Source organism: Ischnura elegans, chromosome 4 (genome assembly GCF_921293095.1).
Source record: "Ischnura elegans chromosome 4, ioIscEleg1.1, whole genome shotgun sequence".
In the NCBI taxonomy this organism is placed as follows: domain Eukaryota; kingdom Metazoa; phylum Arthropoda; class Insecta; order Odonata; family Coenagrionidae; genus Ischnura; species Ischnura elegans.
Genome location: NC_060249.1, coordinates 93,761,692 through 93,781,355, shown reverse-complemented (window position 1 = coordinate 93,781,355; position 19,664 = coordinate 93,761,692). Strand labels below are relative to the sequence as shown.

Below are 19,664 nucleotides of genomic sequence, written 5' to 3'. Positions count from 1 at the left end.
AGCGAAATGTAGAAACAAAACGAAATGAATTAAAACCCGGGGAGCTAAACTGAAGGTCGAAACGAAATCGGAATCAAAACTACTCAACTAAAGGATAGGATATTGAGAGGCTTTTGAGGCTTGGGTCTACACGGGAATTAACTTCGCAGGTAGAGGGGGCAAAGTGAGGATGTTTATAGGTACAAGAAAAGAGAAATTTTATTGATAGATCCTGCCGTTGGAGAGAAGATTGAAAAGATAACTACGTTACCGTGCTATGCTAGCCTTCCCACGGTGTGTGGCAAGGTGTGCTCAGATATCTGCAATTTTTTGCATGAAAAGGGAAGAAAAATATATATAATGAATTGAGATTGATGAGAGAGAGAGTGATGAGAGAGGTTCAATTTATATCATTTTCATTTATTTTCATGGGAATACGCAATATCTCATCGATTGCTAACTGGTGTAAACAGCAGTGGTGTAGATCATGCTAATTTATTGTTTGCAGATCAATATTTCTTCATCCATTGTCAGTCTTGAATCTAAAATCATTCACAACTTACGTACCTACCATTGTCCTAATAGTTCTTAAGTGACGATTTTTCCAACCATTCACACATTTGTATTTATTTTTACACAGTATACATATTATTTCTATTGCCTCGGTGACGCAAAACAGAGAGCGTGAAGCATGGAGAAAACCTGAGAGTCGCTATGATGTTTTCGTACAATATAATGCAGAACAATTCATTTGCTTTCACAGCCCCAATAACACCTCTCAAACTTTGCGTCCTATAGCTCACCTCACAATTTTGAACGCCTTATTTTCACTTGGGTAACATAATTAACTTTTACAATAAATCTTATCTACTCAGCATTTATTAAGAACACTTCACACGCAAATCATGATTTTTCAGGTAAAATTCACGCATTTACAGATCTCTCGAAAATACATGTCTTAAGAAATAATACATGCTCCCCAATTATCGCTAAGAACACTTCCTTGCGCTGTCTCAAAGTAACAAGACTTGTAGAAATACATCAAATACAAATTTTAATTGAAAACTGTACAGAATAATTATGGCGCAAAATTTGGAACGGTCTATTATGGATCATTCTTGAATTTTTCAAGCAAGCTTTGAAGCACGCCAATATTCATTCCAAAATGATTAAACCGACTTCACCTTATTCGTGGCGCTTGCCTTCCTTCAAAAATTGTTTTTGTGACGACCACATGAACAGACAGCATTATATCAATCAATTCTGGAGGCTCTTCCACCTCACTTTCTCATGCACTGACGTTGGAATCGATCCAGTCTCGATAAGATGAAACACGTGTAAAAACGGTGGGAAAACCCTTCTCATCACAGCCTTTGGCCCAGGACACAAGGCCCACAACCTTCCCATTCACAAAGAGCGGGCCTCCGGAGTCACCCTGGCAAGAGAAAAAGGATTATGTCCAAGACGTCAAAGCACCACTGAAGTAAATACAATGTAATTGTAAGATAAAGTGCTCCAAAAGCTGTCACTTATTGCAATTTCCTGTTTCACACCCACCCCGGTGATACTGTATTGGTTTGCGGGGACGGACTAAAGACAGTGGCACATCCAGAATAAGGTAAAGCGGAAGAGGTGAGCGGGGGGTAACCTTCCAGCAGTAGTGGGGGTTTTCAACAAAATTACCATTCTATCTAGGGTAAATTGGATTGGCTTTAGCCCTCTCTGGATCTGCCACTGGATTGTAGCATACCACAAAGCGTGTAAAATAGACCCTAAGTTTATAGTTAATTTCTAATTCACTTCGTTGAAGTAGGTAAATATATCGGAAAATAAATTAAAATGCTTTTGTACAAAGTGGCAACCTCCAAAAATTTCGATTTTATCTAGTGTGTATTTAGCCCCTATTAAACCCTTCCTTCCCCCCCCCCCCCTCCCTCCCTCCCGGGGCCAGAAAACCGCCACTGACTTAAGACCGCAGAAACCAAAACACAGTTTCTCAACCGGCAAGCCTTGAATATCACTCACTCGCACACAAAGACACAGAGGGCAAAAATTCCAGGAGAATAAGCTCAAGAGGAGTGGGTCAAGAAGTATAGCATCACAAGATAGATGCGAATAGGGCTATTTCGGCCTTCAAGAGGCCCTTTTCAACACGGAAGTGGTACCTTCACAACAATTCAAGGTTGAATATATCTTAGAATGACAATGGAATGACTATAATTCCACTACGAATGATTTCTATGGTCTTGTCAGAATGAGCCACCTCAAATATCTACGTAATCTTCTATATGGTATAAATTCGACAGCACACACAGATCACACCTTTAAAAAACTACAGGGTGAATAAAAATTGTGTCACGAAATTTTAACGCTGATGCCATAAGTAGTAATCGAAATTACTAATGATGTTTAAGCCGAAAACGCACCTTTTTTTCAACTAAAGAAACTTTGAGCCAATCACTCCGATTGGCCGCGAGTTGGCCCTGTAGCCGGATAAATTGTTTATATAGCGATCTCTGGCAGGTAAAGCATTCGAAGTCATGAGTTGTTCTGAGCATCCGGCAACAGGACAAACTCGCAACCAATGGGAGTGCTTGACTCTAACTTTCCGTAGTTTAAAAATGGTGCGTTTTCGACCTTAACTTCATCAGTATATTAGGTTTCTACAGGTATCAGCTATCCTAGGTTAAATTTCGAGAGACAATTTTTCCCCACGCAGTATATAAAAGCAAATAAATAAACATCCATGGGGCATCTGACTGGTTCTGATAGCAATTACTTACAGATTATGATTGTTAAGCCTGAATCACAGGATCATTTTCTTTCGTCGTGAAAAGTGATCACTCGAGCGATCATTCGAGTGATCATTTTTCTGAATCACACGGTCCCTCCCGCCGTCGCTTTTCGCGTCACTTCCGATATCACAGCTCGTTGTCATAGAACCCACATTACGAAAATATATAGCGTGTTTGTTATTCTATGTCGTTCCCAAGATTGTCAAACGTTGCGCTGCAATCGCTCCATACGGGCATGCGTTCTGATTGGCTGATATGGGGTTTTAGTGACGGTTTCAGCTACGAAAAAAGCGACCAGACGAGTGTCGAAAAAAGGGATGGGAATCCTCATCATTAGAGTGATCGTAAAAACAATTGCCGGCGACGATCATTTGCGAGTGATCACTCTAGTATTCGCTGTAGTGGTCACTCGGAAATGACGGATAAAATGATCGTGTGATTCAGGTTATAACAAAGTTTCTATTAAGCCGTAGCGATAAGGGTGAGAGTAAGGGGGGTCAAACCCCTCAAAATAAGTTTGAGATACGGTCTCAGGTGATAATCTTGAGAAACCAACGTCCCCCCTCCGAAATTTATCCCCTTCCTACCCCCACCTCCCTCAACAATGTTTTCCAGCTAATTCCCAGACAGGCGTTAATTAATTATTTGGCAGCGAGTAAGATGGATAGCTTTGTTGAATTTTGTCAGAATATTACCAATTATATCTATTCTCGGACATTAATATTTAGTTATTTTTACAGAAAAATAATTCCAACAAATAAAACTTACACTGCAAGATCCTTTTCCACCATCTTCTGTATTCGCGCATATGTGTTCAGGATAAACTTCGTATTCCAGAGGTTTGTACGCTTCCTTGCATAGCTCCTGGTCCCAAATCTGGATATCTACCTTATACAAGTCGTCAGGCATAATTCCATTGTCCTCGAAAAGAAATCGACAGAGAGTTCAATTATAAATTAATCGAAAGTTAAAACGGATGAAAGACGATATTTAAAAATCCTCTTTACTTTAGTTCATGCCAGAGAAAAATCGCGAAATATGGAGATTAAACCGTCAAATCCGCAGGAAAAAATATTAAAAATGGATCTCAATGCGAATTATAGAAATAAAAATATTTAAAAAGGTCCGATCTGAACCACTGAAAAGAGGTAATAAACAATATAAACATACAGAATAAACAATGAGTAAAACAATGTATTACATGACCCTCTGGAGATTCGGCAGGACTTTATTCAAATGCTTAAATTTCTACTTTCTACCTTTTTGCGCCTATAGCAGCGGTTATTAATACTTCTGTTACTACTTGGGTTTTACTACATTTTCTGTTTTTTGTCGCCAAAAAAGTTGAGTCAGATGTATTTTTATTTTTGTTGTCGGAGCAGAAATTTCTGCATGTGTTAGTATTTGCTCTTAAGGGTAACCAAGACACTTCATAAACTTCCGTTTATTCATACAAAGCATGATAACTACAAAAACACCCATCAAAATTGGAAAGAAAAGACGGGAATAATTCACAACGTAAAAATCTACTCTAAATGGCGTATTCCTCCCGCTCGACCGGCCTTTTTGGTGATTTCGCATTGGTTGCTAAAAATTAATCGCCGCGAAATCTCCATAGCATAGAAAGTAGACCCTCCTCATAATTAGCATAGATCTTATTTTTTTTTTTCTTATTTTATTCTCAAACCACCGGATACAGCTCTTATTAGCCATTTTACACCGGGGTGTTCAACATATTCAACAATTAAACGTACACAAATAACCATGCCCTGGACCGGGTAAACCTACCAGTCGGGACTCGAACCCGCGACTTCTTGTTTGGCAGGCGAAGACGTTACCCCGCCGCCACCGAGGCCGGCAAATACGAAAACATCTTATCAGTAGCTGTTTAGCTGTTAAATTTTCATATTCGAAATGCAATAAAATATTGGAAAGCGTTTGCCCAATAAACCTAGAAAATTTAAAAATGATAGCTTAAGTTTTAAACGATTAAACGCTTATTCATAAATACTTATTTTGTCTAAGTTTGGAGTAAATATGGACTTGGAAACACATAAAGAGCGTTCCCAACACAAAAAATATTTTCAGGGAATAAGTTGAACAATTTCTAGCCAAACGTTGAATTAAAAACTCGTTCCAAGCTGTTCACTTGTTCAGGAACCTGCTCAAGACATAAAACATTAACACTTACTGCATTAACTCCCCATCCAATGACAGTAGCTTTGGACCCAACAGGTGTATCCTCTTCCTGATCAGCAAGCGTGACCGGAGCGGTCGCTCCTTCAGCGTCAAATACAAAGGGCGGGTCCACCTGCATAGTATAAAAAACAGATACCCTAAAAACACTGCAATATTTTAGAAATTATACTTATAGAAAGGAGAAATTATATATTTAGCAATTTTTCCCCACCCGGGTGGCATATCGCAATGTTATGACGGGACACAGTCGGAAGCTATGAAATAATCATTCTCTCAGTAAATTAATCAAAACTCAAGGTAGTTTGCGCAAGTGACCGTATAATTTGAGCCACAAAGATAACTTGAATATTAATCACGAGAATAATAAGCCACTAGCGTATTAAATTCACATATTCCAGATTGGAGGCACGTTGCCTTTCATTAGAGCTCTTCGCTCTTAAATGATTTTCGCTTGGTGGTACCCGATGGCTCTCTCTAGGATTTGAACCTGGGACCCTTCCATAGGCAGCCAAGTGCTCTACCAACTAGGCTATCACCCTCACACAAAAAGAAAATAATTTTGGCCAGGGTATGGAGTACAATTTAAATGATAAAATTGTACAATTAGATATATTCCTCATAATAAAACTGCACTATGAAGTTTATCTAACTATTCAATTATTCTATTCCAACTATTCTCGATGGAATTTTGATAAATTATTCAAAGGTAAAATATATTTCATTTCCACCATTATTAGCAGATCACATGGAATATAACTCCTTCCGACATACCTGTTATCTGCAAAAAAAATACAGTGGTACAGAAGGAATTGCATTTATGATAGCGAGAGTAAATTTTCGGGATCACACATAAAAGTGTACACTCCGGAGCAACAAAAAATAAATCGCATATTTCATTAATAGTAATCATCATCAATCATTACTAACCTTCATGACTGCCAAGTCATTGTGCCAAGAGTGTTCCGGATCATATTGCTCGTGGTAATGAATTGCGGTGACGTTGTGTCTCGTTCCGCCTTTCACCAAAGAGTTGGTTCCTGCGAGCACGGAGTACTGATCGGGAGCATCTCTGCGTGAAAATAGATACTCAAAATTATGGCGAATACTTCAAATATTACCCCGACTAAAAACATTACTACGTAGTTTACAGATATTCAAGTCTTGAGTTGTAATTGAATCCGAGGGTACCTATGGGTGACTTAAAGTAATTGATATCACTTCATTTGAAACAGAAATCATCAAAGCATTTAAATTTTGATTTTTAAATACATAGGAAGGAAAACAAATTTCGTGGATATTTTTTTAAATATCGTCATAATTCAATGCCCTGTTAGTTCGTCTTTGGAATCCCATTTCTTCTATTTTCTCGCCGGTCTCTCTAATGTACATAATCCAGTTCTTCACATTTAGCCAGCTAATATTTTTTTAAGAAAACTGAATAAATATTACACAGAGTAATTCACTCTAATCTAAATCAATAATGGTAGTACCCCTAATTTTTCCCTCTACCATCCCATCTACCACACGCCTTCTTCAATATTACTTCATGTTATACTGTCCGACCGTATATTCTTCTAGGTAAAATCACTTTCAGGAATAAAAAGAAAAAAATATTTTATACGGACATGGGCAATACAATGGGCATTTCCCGAACATTCTCTCGAAATCCTGTATACGCTTTACACATTAGAAACCGTCTCTGAGGTAAATAGATACAAATCCCGCGTGTACTTCAAAGTGGAATTGCTCTTTGTTACATTCAAAACCTTCAGATTAAAAAACTTGACCCACACTGAGACAACATTTTTATTTTTAGATCTATCAGATTACATAGTGGCAAGCAATTTTCTCTACAATCTTAGGCAAAAATAGAGAGTAAATGTCATCCACTTTTTCCAGACCTTTTGAGGTGAATAATGATATCATTTTAAACGTTAAAAACAAAAGAAAAAGCTAATAGAATAAGTTTTAAGTATAACAGTGATTGTATAAATTTTGACACTTGACTGAATAATGCCATTGAGAAAAGTATTTATTAATTTTGAATGCTAATTCATTTTATAAGATTGATGCAATCACTGTCAGGACATTTGATTTTCCATAGTATAAATGGAATGATGGTAAAGCATTTGACGCAATATGTTTATTAAGAAAATCTATATGAAAACATACTGCGAGCAGTGGGCAGCGGTAAGGATGTAATTGGCGTTGACAATGGAAGCGCCGCAAAGGTGGTACACGAATCCAGAGGATACCGATTGCAAGGATATCTGTGAAGGAAACATAACAGGACTGAAATTAAATCATAATACATTAAAACAACTTTAGGATAGATTTCATGCGCGCAAGGCAATACATGGTTGATTAAAATAGCCCAACAGGATCTGGTTTGCATTTATCATTTACAACCTGATGGATCCTTCCAACAAGAACTTAGCAACCAGGCACTAGGCCGGAAATTCATTTCGTATTAAGGGTCTAAATCTGACTACTTCACTATCCCCTTTAAACATACCATTTCAAAGTAATATTTACAAAAATTTGCTGGAATGCGTATTAATAAGTAAAAAAAACGCTTTACACAAAAATGATAATATGCACGGAAATAATAGTAGGGTGGTTTCCTATTATTTTTTATTGCCTAATTCGAAAGATCATTACTCCTGGAGAACGTATTTCACGCTTTTAGATTTTTTAATGACGATATCTATTTTTCGCGATAAAATGAAAAGTGAAAATTTTCAAGCGCGCGAAAACGCCACGGTAAGTATGAATGCCGGGAAAACTCCGTGTGACGTCGTTCTGGTTCCCACTGCCGCAACGTGAGGTGGCCTTGGGGAGAGCTCTGAGCGCTGATACGACGCAGGATGCTAGCAGGTAGCAGAGTACCATGCTAGCTGGTAGCGCTTGGCTTAAATAAGGATTATTAATACCTAATCAAACGAAGAAAACTTTCCGACCTTAGCCAGTCTTAATAGGTGATTATTAAGACATGTTTCCCTGGTCTCTGTGCCTCATGCATGCATTGGTAACCTCAGACGATGTAAAACTCCTATCTACTCGTATAGAAACTAGGTCCCTGTGACGTCACGTGGAGTAGCATCGCATGGGCGCCAATCTGGCCTTTTTCAAATGAGAATAAAATTGACCCTTGCCATTCATATAAACCGGTATTTCTAAAACCAAATAATTTGATGTTATGAATACACTAATGGTGGGTAACGAACCGCAATGAATGCCTTTCGTTTCCTTTGATGAAGGCAACTACCCTATTGCAAGCAACTATAGGATTCAATCACCGCGGGGGAATTTTCACAAAAGACACAATTTATTACTCTGGTTTTCAACCTTTTTTTCATAAAATATACCGTTATTCTTTCACGTGATCTTCCTCTTTCTTGGTGACACTTCGATCAATCTTACTTAACATGGGCGGCCCTTCCGGGAGTAATTATTATCAAAGCCGCCTTCAGAAAAACGTTTCCGGAAGTCTATTTGGAGATAGCTTAAATTTCGGGGGAGTTTATATACAGATATAATTCTTTCGTGATTCTCACATTTAAAAAATTTTACATGTATTGTGAGTGTGAAAAATGGTATTTTGAGGGCTTTTAAAAATTTTTTCCTACTTAGTATTTTGTTTTGTATTTTGGGTTATGTATATTATTGTGTCTTAATGCACTTCCTAAATCTATGTTACCACCCGACTTCATGGTCGACTTGTAACTAAATATTTTAATAATAATAATTTTTAAAAAAAACTGAATAAATAATGAAAACGTAACAAGCATGACTTATTCGTCTGATAAAATTTTGATAAGTACCAATTCCGAAGCAACACAAAGAGAAAGATCTTATATATATTAGGAAATGAGTGAGTAAGTTGCATAATTCCGTATCATATCATATCATATAGTGAGGGGCAATGAGAGACACAAGAGGTATCAGAGAGTGGAATGGTAATTACCTGTCCAGGAAATTCTCTGCCTTCAACCTTTTCTCCTCCCGTTATGAACGGATACGGATGGAATTTCCGAAGTAAGTCATTACCGACAACTCCTCCGGGTCTCCTTATGGAGAAACCTTAAAAATGGAAGGGAATTTTAACATCATTTGATGTATAATTTCTACATTTGTTTTTGGTAAACAAAATTAATGTATAGATAATCCCTTTCTAACCCAGAGCTGCTTCTGGGAGTAGATAAATTTCAAGACTTCTCATCGTAAAAATGTGAACATTTTCTACCCATTCATAGTTATTGCGGCAGCTACATATTTCGGCATTACTTTAAAGCACAAAAGAACACGTAGTTTATATCATTCCTGAATAGAACTGAAAATTTATACATCTTTGATGTTACTTAGAATCAAGATTGAATGATAATGGGTTTGGGTCTGAAAAGGAATAACTAGCTCATGTCTTGATGAAGTAAGTAAATTCTTGAAAAAATTATGAAGCTTTACATGACACAAAATCACCGTAAATAAGCCAAAAAAACGCTTTTTTTATATTACTACGACAAAAGTGAGACTAAAATACTTCAATAAACATTTTTTGACAGTTACGATCTTCGTAGATGCAATTATTAAGTTGAATCAGGGAAACTGACTGATAGAAAAGAATTTTTCATTTGGATAGAAATAATCACGACATTCGAAACAAAATGACGAAACGAATGACGTGATTCCCATGGCAAGGTAAATAAAAATCATGTGTATATAAACAATATTATCTCAGAATCCCAACCGTAAATTTGTTTGGGTAGGTAAAGGTAGACTATACCTCAAAAATAGTCACTGGTATTTATGGCAACTTTACTTAACTAATAAGAATAAAAAATATAATAAGAACCAGAATCCACTTGGGAGTTACGTTATGGGAATACAACTCAAATAACACTCTTGAGAGCCTGAGTAGGTTGACACAGTCGTCATCACAGTCGCAACAGGGAGCTTAAATTTTTAATGTTTCATTAACGCTTTATCGAAAGGAATAAAATAATAAGGAAAAGTATTTACACAGAAAATAGAAAGTCCGGAAAAATGCTTCAATTGATTTATCGGCAAACGAGAAAGCATTTTTATGTATATCGCGGAAATAAGTATCAAATATCGACGTATCGTCCAACCAAATATGGCACTTATACAGCAGGAACAGACTCAGTCTCATCTTAAATGTACAAACGATCAGTGAGTTTTCATTCACAGTAGGTATCATTGATGAGATTAACAAATGTAAATAAATAGTCCATCCGTTTTTCTTGATTTTTATCATTCATAAAACTTACGATTCCTTAAAAATTACCCATAATTTAATTTATTTTGGTAATTTATTTAAAAATGTTAAAATGATGTAGCCGAAAATAAGCGTTACTATGTAGCATCAGTCAAAATTTCATCTCAAAAATACTTTTAATCTCTCGCCTAATGATGTTAAAGAATACGTTTATTCGCTATGGCAAAATAACATAAATAACATCAAATACTCCATTATGAATTACCAGCAAAAGAAATGAACCACGATCGGATACCATGCCAATCCACGTGTCGACCACTACGCTGTATTTCCATAACGATGAAATTACTTTTTTCTCAAGCTGTTTCAGCAACACAAAGTTCAAAGAACTTATTCATTACTTGTAGTGAAAATAGAACCTCATAAACTACAATCCGGCGCCTCTACATATCCGCAAAGTTATGAGGCTAACATGATTATGTGAGGTTACCTCATGAAGCTAACATGACTAAGTATCATGCAAAAACACAGGCAGAAAAATAACGCAGTAACTCACCCAAAGTTGCACCGACGGAAAGGATAAATATCACACATACGAGTTTTCCCATTATGAAATATACTACTTCTACTTACAACTCTATCCACTCCTTTTATATGCCAGAATTAGTATAGAATCACTTCCATGAATTCAAAATCCCTGCGATTAGATAAGACAGGTTAAAGTGGCATGTGCACTGGTATCCTCAACGTAATGCAACCCTCGAGGCTTATCTATGAAGTCTGGAGCCATTCTTAGTAACACACCACGTGATAGGAATTGATTAAGTCCTTAGGCAGATACCGTAGGTATGGGAAGGATTACCGAAATATTAAAACTGAAATATTTCACTTTGAGCAATAAACACAGATTGGAGACTAAGATTTAGGTTAGTTTTTAAATTATATTGCCAGCAAAAGAAATGAACCACGATCGGATACCATGGCATCCCACGTGTCGACCACTACGCTGTATTTCCATAACGATGAAATTAATTTTTTCTCAAGCTGTTTCAGCAACACAAAGTTCAAAGAACTTATTGATTACTTGTAGTGAAAATTTGGGTTTGACTTTAGGTTTGACCGCTGAAGAAAAGAGGGAGTTTTAGAATTCCTTGGCTCTAAGGTAGAGTGGCTATAAGGTAACTAAAATTTTATATCGGTCCAGAGTCCAGGTTCAATTACAATCCCCAGAAACTGAAAAATATTACGAGAGTAGAAGGAATAATATTCGGCTTTATTTGCGTTTTGATCTGTTTTAATGTAACTTAACTCGACGGGAATTGGGACCTTACTGATAAACTGTCACCAAAAGTAATCCATCGGCGCCACATTACAAAGCTGTCCGTGGGCAAACGCCCAGGCGGATAATCTACTCATAATGCAACACATTAAATTATTTTATCCTCCAGTTATTACAAGGTATTGATTATAATGCATAAAGGGATTGGTTTTAACAAAATGGTCATGAAATAGCATTTCTCCGTTTCATTTCTTTGCTCTGGATTCCAAAATGAAAACGACGCGAAATACCTATGTAATAGCTTAAGAGAACTAAAATGAATGAATTCAATTTTCTTCTACGATCTTCTGGAATAAGTCTTCAACAAAATCGAAATTCCAATAAATACCGAGTGATTGAAGAGTCAAACCTTGACTACGATTGGCCAGCGAGATTTCGATCGAGGATTTGATTTGATGGTAAGGTTGACCATGTTAACTTAGAGCGAAAAAGGCTTTTTACCTTAACATAATACATGAGATAAGCTCAAGTATATTAAATTTATGTCAATCAACAAAGAATTAATTACATAATTTAAAAGTAATCATAGATAAATCTTAGACATTTCAAAAGAAAAATCCGGCATTGAACCACTTTCATACATTAACATGCATTGCTAACCCAGTTAAGGTAGTTACTGCGCCTCAGTAAAATAACAAGAATTTGATGAAACTTTGGTCATATGTTCTTTGAAAGACGCACTTTCAATGATCCAAAGAAAAAGGGATTCTCATGCGCCATTTTTGAGATATTTGACTGTGAAGTGGTGATAATTTAAAATGGGCTCTTATGGCGGTTTTTTCGAGCAAGCGAAGCTATTTGTAACAAGAAGATTTTGAGACAGCGCTCTTTAGAAGCAAAATTTTGTGACGAATCGAAATATGTTCGGGAAAGTATAATTTCAAGATAAAATAAGAAAGATATTTGCGAAAAACTGCCTGAATGGCGGCTGGGAATTTCAGGTACCAACCAAGGGCATAACTAGGATCATAACTGGGGGGGCAAGTCATGGTCTAGGGGGTGGGCAAGCCAAGTTGAGACATGCTAGCATGGAAAAGGTGAATGAAATTAACATTTTAAGAAAATTATAACAGCGCTTTCTTAGTTTATGAGATTATTTTCTTTAAAAAAATAGTTACATTTTAGCTACTATGTCTCATACTAATACATATCATTTTTCGTGGGTTTAAAGAAATTTTGTCGGATACTTTCGTTTTAATTCAGTACTGATTTTGCTTAAAGACTTTTGCAATTTTTGCTAGTAGGGGGGGCAGCTGCCCCTCGCTGGGTACGCCCATGGTACCTACACCGCAAAACGAAAACCATTACACCGACTTCGCCTAAATTACGCAAATACTTAAGTTTCTCGGGTGTTACATACGTCTTGTGTATGTTCGGTTAAAAATAGATACTTAGAAATGTTCCTCGACGAGGTAAATAACATAAAAATATCCCAGGTTGGGCAGAAACACAGGACACAAAAAGATTAAAAAAAAACACTCACTGAACTAAATTTTCGGTGGTATTCATTCACCTTCCTCAGAGTTAGGTAGGAGACTTAATTTTTGAATTGAATTAATTGAATGTTAATCAAAATCTAACATAAGTGACTTTCATATGAAGACCAGGCATTACAACTAGTTTTTTCATCGTTTTTTACAGCAGAGAATGATTACTTGTTATCCCAGCAATCCATGGCTTTACACAATTGTGAACAAGTATTTTAACGTGAGGGATAGATGAGTCTGATTTACGAAAAAACGATGATTTTCACCAAAGATTAACGACTCTTTGAGAACAAAATACGTTAAGGTATTCCGGGGAAGACAACTGGAGATAATTAGAGTATTGAATACATAGAATAGCTATAAATGTCGCCCCGCTTTTATAATAAAATTAAGAAAAGTTGACGGTATGGCAATCATTATTTTATTTAATGACCACTGTAGTTGAAAGGAAAACAATACTATTTTCTCAGCTCTAGTCTAATTTGAATAATTTTTCAATACTAATTATCTCGCAGTCAAAATAGCAGTGCCAGGTTTTGAGAATTTTACTAGATTTACTACTTTTAGTTATTCACCCTGACAGGAACCTCATTCATTACACTTGTCTTTGACAAATTTACCGATTTTCATTCGCTCAAAAACGATACAGTCGACATCAAGCCTAAGATATGGTAGTTGATTTTTGCGGTGCGCTTTAATGATAAGAGGAACTAGGTATGCATGAAGAGAAACCTGATTTCGTCCTTTAAATTCTTCTTTGGCTGCTATATCGATATTTTCCAAGTCAACATTTGTCCCATTTCTATGCATGTTATCTAGTAATCTCATTTGTAAAGTGCGCAAAATCACAATACATTGCCAATTAAGAGAGCTTTGCGTTCTGATTTGCAAGTGAGTGAGGAAATTTTCGAATAATATGTGATTTCCCGGGAAAAATAATGGATATGAAATGAGGACTTTACTCAAAGGTTGAAAGGTAAGTTTTTCAAAGAGCTACAACAATTGGAAGTCGAGAACGCCACTACAAACGTCTCGCAAGGTATCTTAACACGATGAAAAACACGGAAAAATTGTGTATCACGTCTAGCAACTTCAGAATTGACATGATCTTTGCTAAGATATGAATTATCAATAACTGTTGATGATTTTCAGAGTACTTTATCGCCAGGTAGAGGATTAAGATATTTATAGGTTTTAACTAGTCTTCCGCTATGACATGGATATCGCTTAAGAAGATAAGATTAATCTTAAGAAGAAAATTTATCTCAATTCCACACGCGCCTCATCAATTCTTTTATCCTTTATGTTTTATAAGATGTGTTGCTATGGAAAATTGTTGGGAGCAAATATCAAAACTTTTTCAACAAGAGCCATGAGGAGCTAGTCCCGAGCCATGATCACCACATGCGCCATGAGTAGCGTGACGCATTCGCAACACAAAATAACTCGCTAATGTACAATGTCATTAATGGGCTCTTCAGGTGAAAATAGAAACAGTGTAACGCCAGTGGTCCAAGTTTATGTTGGGACCAACAGGATCAACTACTCCAATGACAAATGTTAAAAGGGGAGTATCTGTTTACGAAAATGATCGGAGCCTGTATTAATTGAGGAATTAATTAACCAATAAACTGTACTAAATGTAGTTAAGAGGCAATCAATGGATTTTCTTGGTATTCATATACTTGGTACCTAATACCAGCTCTTACCTCATACGAAGTACATAAATATATTATTATAATAAACGCAATTGTCGTAGTCAGTCAATTAGACCTATTAGATCCGTCAGGTGATCTAAGTATAAGCCATTTTAATCTTGTTCCCATGCCAGAATCCGATGTGCACTTTTCAAAAGATTTCCTATGAGGCTTCAAAAGGCATTTAAAATCACTTTCATATTACGTCTGAAATCCAAATTCAGATTAGAAGTACTTCTTGTTTCTCGAATAAGAATTTTTATAATTTTTGTCCATGCCCAATCGTTATTTCGTAAAAAAGCTCATTATTTCATCAATTTTATTTTTCTACTGTCGCAACTTCATTCCTCAAGATATAACTTATCTAAAATAGCAACATCCTCACAAAAAAGGAGTCTACATAAAGTAAAGTAAGTAAAGAGCAATAACAGAGGGTAGACGCCAGCTGCATCGCATCGGAAAGCAGCATGTTCCTGAACTTAATATATATTTGCATCGTTCGCTATTTTCGTTTTTGCGCACACTTTTTTGAAACACAACTTTAATAATAATGTGAAGTAAAATCCTTGTAACCAACGTGCATTTCACCACCTTCCAATGATCTATTCATAAGTTTTTGAACTAACAGACTGGAGATAAAGAAGATTTTTATTACAATCCTAACCGTTACTGTCCATTTTATACAAAATTAGGAATGCCATGGAAACTAATGTATAAAATGGTGCATTCTAACTTTCACATGCGGTGAGAAAATGTAATGCGTGTACCATTAATATGAACCACCAACTTAGTTCTTTCACTCAATGTTTTGTCTGAGTGAGAGTAGAGCACACAGCAGACTAAGCCGAACGCGTACGAATTTTACATATTCAGGACTATTGCCTTTAAAAAAAAACACCCTAGTTTGAGGAGCTCTAGCGTCTAAACAAAGAAATCGATTTCAATGCAACTAAAAACATAAAAAAGAGAAATTATTTCTACGTTGGATCATATACTTTTAAAACTCTTCGGCTCCATAGCATTTCATTACATTAATATTTTCTCAAAAAAGTACCAGTTTTCTGCGCGTAAAATCAAGTTGCCCAACTTTAAGCGCTTGGTATTCCCGTAGTTTCCGTTCCAGTAACTTGCAATGTTGATATAAGAAAGCAAGGTATAGATTTAATAGTTTTTCGAAAACAAATTGTTCATACCACCAAAATTGATTGATTGTTGTAAACAACGCAAATCTTTGATAACTTCGAAATCAATGGAAATTATCTTGGGAATACCAAGCGCTTAAAGTTGGGCAACTTGATTTTACGAGCAAAAAACGAGTACGTTTCTGAGAAAAAATTAACGAAATGAAATACTATGGAGTTGAAGAGTATTAAAATTATATGATCGATCGTAGAAATAAATTCTCCTTTGTATGCTTTTTGTTGCATTGAAATTGATTGCTTTGTTTAGACGCTAGAGCTCCTCAAACTCGGGTGTCTTGACTTTTTTAAAGACAGTAGGGGTTGAGTCCTTTTCCATGGGCAAAGATTTTTTGGGGGTTTACCGTTATTTAATCCAGAACTCACCAGTCAATATCCATGACATTCCTCACGCATTATCCAGAGAAATCAATAAAACATTAATAAAAAATTCAAAAATAAAATTCACTTTTAAAAAATGTTTTCATTGTAACATTACTTTATATGCCAAGAGTTAAATGAAACAAAATAGCTAAAAAAAAAACACCGAAAATACTTTATCGAACTCCTGATAAAAAAATACTACATCAGTTGCGTCAGAATGCATGACAGCAGCAGCCAACGAGTTTACAACACCAGGAAAAGCACTGCCACATATGCCAAAACAAATATTCGAATTTTCAAATAGAACTGAAATTAGAACGGAGTAGCATAGGAAGCTTATTTTTTGTCCCCATCAGTCGATGAAGTAAATTCAGAAAAGTATGTTAGAAATGTACATCAACATAAAGCATAATTCTTATGCCGCACCAACCTCCTTTAACCTCGTTTAATGTCAAACAGAATCACAAAAGTTATGAAGCTAACACCGTAGTGAACGGTAGCGAGTAATTGTCGTCTCCGTTGAGGGAAAGGAACCATGGACCATGGAGTGAAGATGAAAAAGGAAAGTGGAAGAACATTCAATGGCCTTCAACATATCAGAAAAACACTCCCATGGATAAAACCGCGAGACTGAGTGCGCAAGTTCTGAGCCCAATCGTGTGCAAGTACAGTTGATGGAGAAAAGAGCGGATGGAGAGGAGAGTCTCTGGGATTAAAAAAATATTGATTCAAAAATTGATTTAAAAAATTGGTTTAAAATATAATTATTAAGGATTTATCTTCTTTTGCCATTTTATAATCAGATTTCTTAAATGTAATTGATCGTAATATTTCCTCCAGCAAAAACTATATATTATTGCGAAATTAAATTACTGCACATTCCCTTCAATTGGAACACATCGGGACCGGTACATTTTGCTCAAATTAAGTAACTACCCCATTTATCAGACGCATTACGTAAATATGCATACATGGACGTTTCAATGTAAAAAGAAGGCTATTTGTGAATTAAAATATGTTTTTTCTCCGCTGCCCATCAGAAACCCATCAAAAATTTAAAGATACCAAAAAATCGGTACAAAAAGCACTTATCTGAAATTTTGCGAGTAGATAAAAAACTATATATAATCCTCTCAGCCTCCACGCATTGGACGGGTGTTCATAATCTCAATTGCGGTAAGATAGACTATTAAAGGGATATGTGCTTTTTATTAGTTCAATGTAGGGGCAGTACAAACAAAATCGGTTTCTAGTGTTTCAAAAATTGTATTTCTTCTCACAAGTATTGAGCGCATACCACCGTTTATCAGCCCGTTTAACGCGTTGTCCTAATTAACTGAAGAAAACCCAAAGTAATAGGTCAAACAGATGTCCTCAATTGGACTCTGTTCTTGAATATTTTTCTCAGGTAAGTGGTAATACGAGGGCCCAAATAACCCATATCAACATGTAAGTACCACACTCACACTAGTTGTGAACACTTATCATTATCTGGGATATTTTCCTGATTTTTTTCTGACTGATTTAGCTGAAAGCGATGCTAACAAATTAAAACCTCTTGAATTTATTGCATACTGGCATTCATAAGATTACATTAAATAGGAAGTTTTTTATGGTCCTTAGATAATGAAGTTTTGGACAAAACTGCATTCCAAAGATCAAAGTTAATAAAATGACGATTTTCGCTTTTTAAAATGATAATTTCCTCATATTAATTTAGCACTTTATGTCGGTAGTTAAAATATTGATTTAAATCTTATATAAAATAAAAATTAATCAGCTGGTCCAGCCCACCATTGGACGATACGCAAAGAGTTCACTTAAAGAAGAAGCCTATACTAACTGAACAAATAATTATAATTAGTATCTAAAGAATTTGACAAATTTACGTAACAGCGTACATGCTACATACAAATGATATATAACCTGGTTGGCAATTCTACAAGATGAAGTTCTTTTGATTTTTTACGAGATTTTTTTCTTGTTACGAAATCATTCCGCTGATGAGTGTTTTGGTATCCTTCTCACAACATAATTCGCATTAATTAACAGCAAGGAAAATTTTGCTCTGAGTACCTATATAGTTTTCGTATTCACATCAGCATCAATAAAATGTCATTCTATATATTAAATAAAGCGGTGGGATTCGAATTAAACACACCAACCGTAACCACATTAAGATTTTATAAAGTTAGAGTGAAAAAATAAGTCCTATAATTACAATGTACCACCTCTGAACTTCATATCACCGATGATAGTGCAGAAACTGTTTTCAAATATTTTTATCGAGTGAATAGTAAGATGAGTGTCTAATCTAAATCTTAATCTCGGCGTGCATCGATGAGAAAGCCAAAATAGCATCACTTCCACATGGTTTTTTATTTTCAAAAAATTTTCTGATCGAAGTGAAACAAAGACTGATTATAATCACATCTCCATAGATATCACTCATAATTTGGATTCGAATCGGCGTATTATAAAACTGTTTTCAAGAAAACTTTCTCACTACTTGAGGTGACTCAAATCGGTATATCATAAGATTATCCTATACTTTTCGACTGCTATCAAGATAACTTTCTCACCCCGTGAGGTGAGCAATATAGGTAGAAATAGTAGGTCGTTTTCGACCGAAACATTGGGGAAATACTTCAGATGGTGATAGAAGTATGCCACTTGGTAGGAATACCCAGGACATCACTCTAAAGTATTTGGCTCGTAGCACTCCTATTTTGTACCTTAAGTGAAATGAGTGGCGAAAATCTTCGGCCACTGAGACTAGAGAACTAATTTCGGTTCTAAAGAAAAGGAAAAAAATAAACAGAAAGAGGAACCACTGCTAACAGAGTCTGGAATGCCACTCGTCCAATGGTGTTAAAATAAAGAACAAATCAACGAATTTGAAATTGTTTCAGAGCATCCTAACTCCTGTGGTAACGTGAACGTTCTCGTATTAGCTCCCGCGCGGTGTTTCAATCCTTATGAATACCAGAAAAGGTAATGGTAGAGCTCAACGGAGAGTTTGAATAACACGCAGAAGAGGGGCCAATACCTTCCCCCCCGGCCACCACGAAATCGAGAAATTCCTCCGGAGATATTCGAAGTGGTAAAACTATGGGATACATGTCGCAAGTAGCGCCACGGAAAAAATTTTAGGGAATAAAAAATTCGAGAGGAATATTTTTGTTAAATTAAAACTTTTGGGCTGAGTCGCCGCGTCAATTTTTTGGGTGGCCCAATTGTTGCCAAAGTGAAAGGTTTCAATCAAAGAGACGAGTCAGAGAGGCCATAGAAATAACTAAAGAGAAGGACAATAATTTTAACAGGGACACCGGCCTTAAAATAAGTCGCACTTGGCAACCCGTATTCAAGA

At 36.1% G+C, this 19,664-nt stretch overlaps 1 protein-coding gene across 1 annotated transcript; it reads right to left on the bottom strand.

The window, feature by feature from the left end:
- Positions 1–840: 840 nt before the first annotated feature.
- On the bottom strand, positions 841–10,870 carry LOC124157796 (mite allergen Eur m 3-like). Its single transcript, XM_046532815.1, has 7 exons — positions 10,766–10,870; positions 8,941–9,056; positions 7,146–7,243; positions 5,901–6,042; positions 4,966–5,085; positions 3,543–3,695; positions 841–1,414 (listed from the first exon to the last, which is right to left on the bottom strand). The coding sequence occupies exons 1-7, from the start codon at positions 10,815–10,817 to the stop codon at positions 1,268–1,270; spliced, it is 828 nt and encodes a 275-aa protein (XP_046388771.1). The 5' UTR covers positions 10,818–10,870; the 3' UTR covers positions 841–1,267.
- Between the last annotated feature and the right edge of the window lie 8,794 nt (positions 10,871–19,664).

What these genes read in the sequence shown, in the direction of transcription:
- LOC124157796 (XM_046532815.1), bottom strand. Translation starts at nt 10,817, where the DNA reads ATGGGAAAACTCGTATGTGTGATATTTATCCTTTCCGTCGGTGCAACT. An exon ending in GCAGAGAATTTCCTGGACAG is followed by an intron (nt 7,244 to 8,940) that starts GTAATTACCATT and finishes TTTCCTTCACAG; the next exon opens with ATATCCTTGCAATCGGTATC. An exon ending in ATGACTTGGCAGTCATGAAG is followed by an intron (nt 5,086 to 5,900) that starts GTTAGTAATGAT and finishes TATACTATGCAG; the next exon opens with GTGGACCCGCCCTTTGTATT.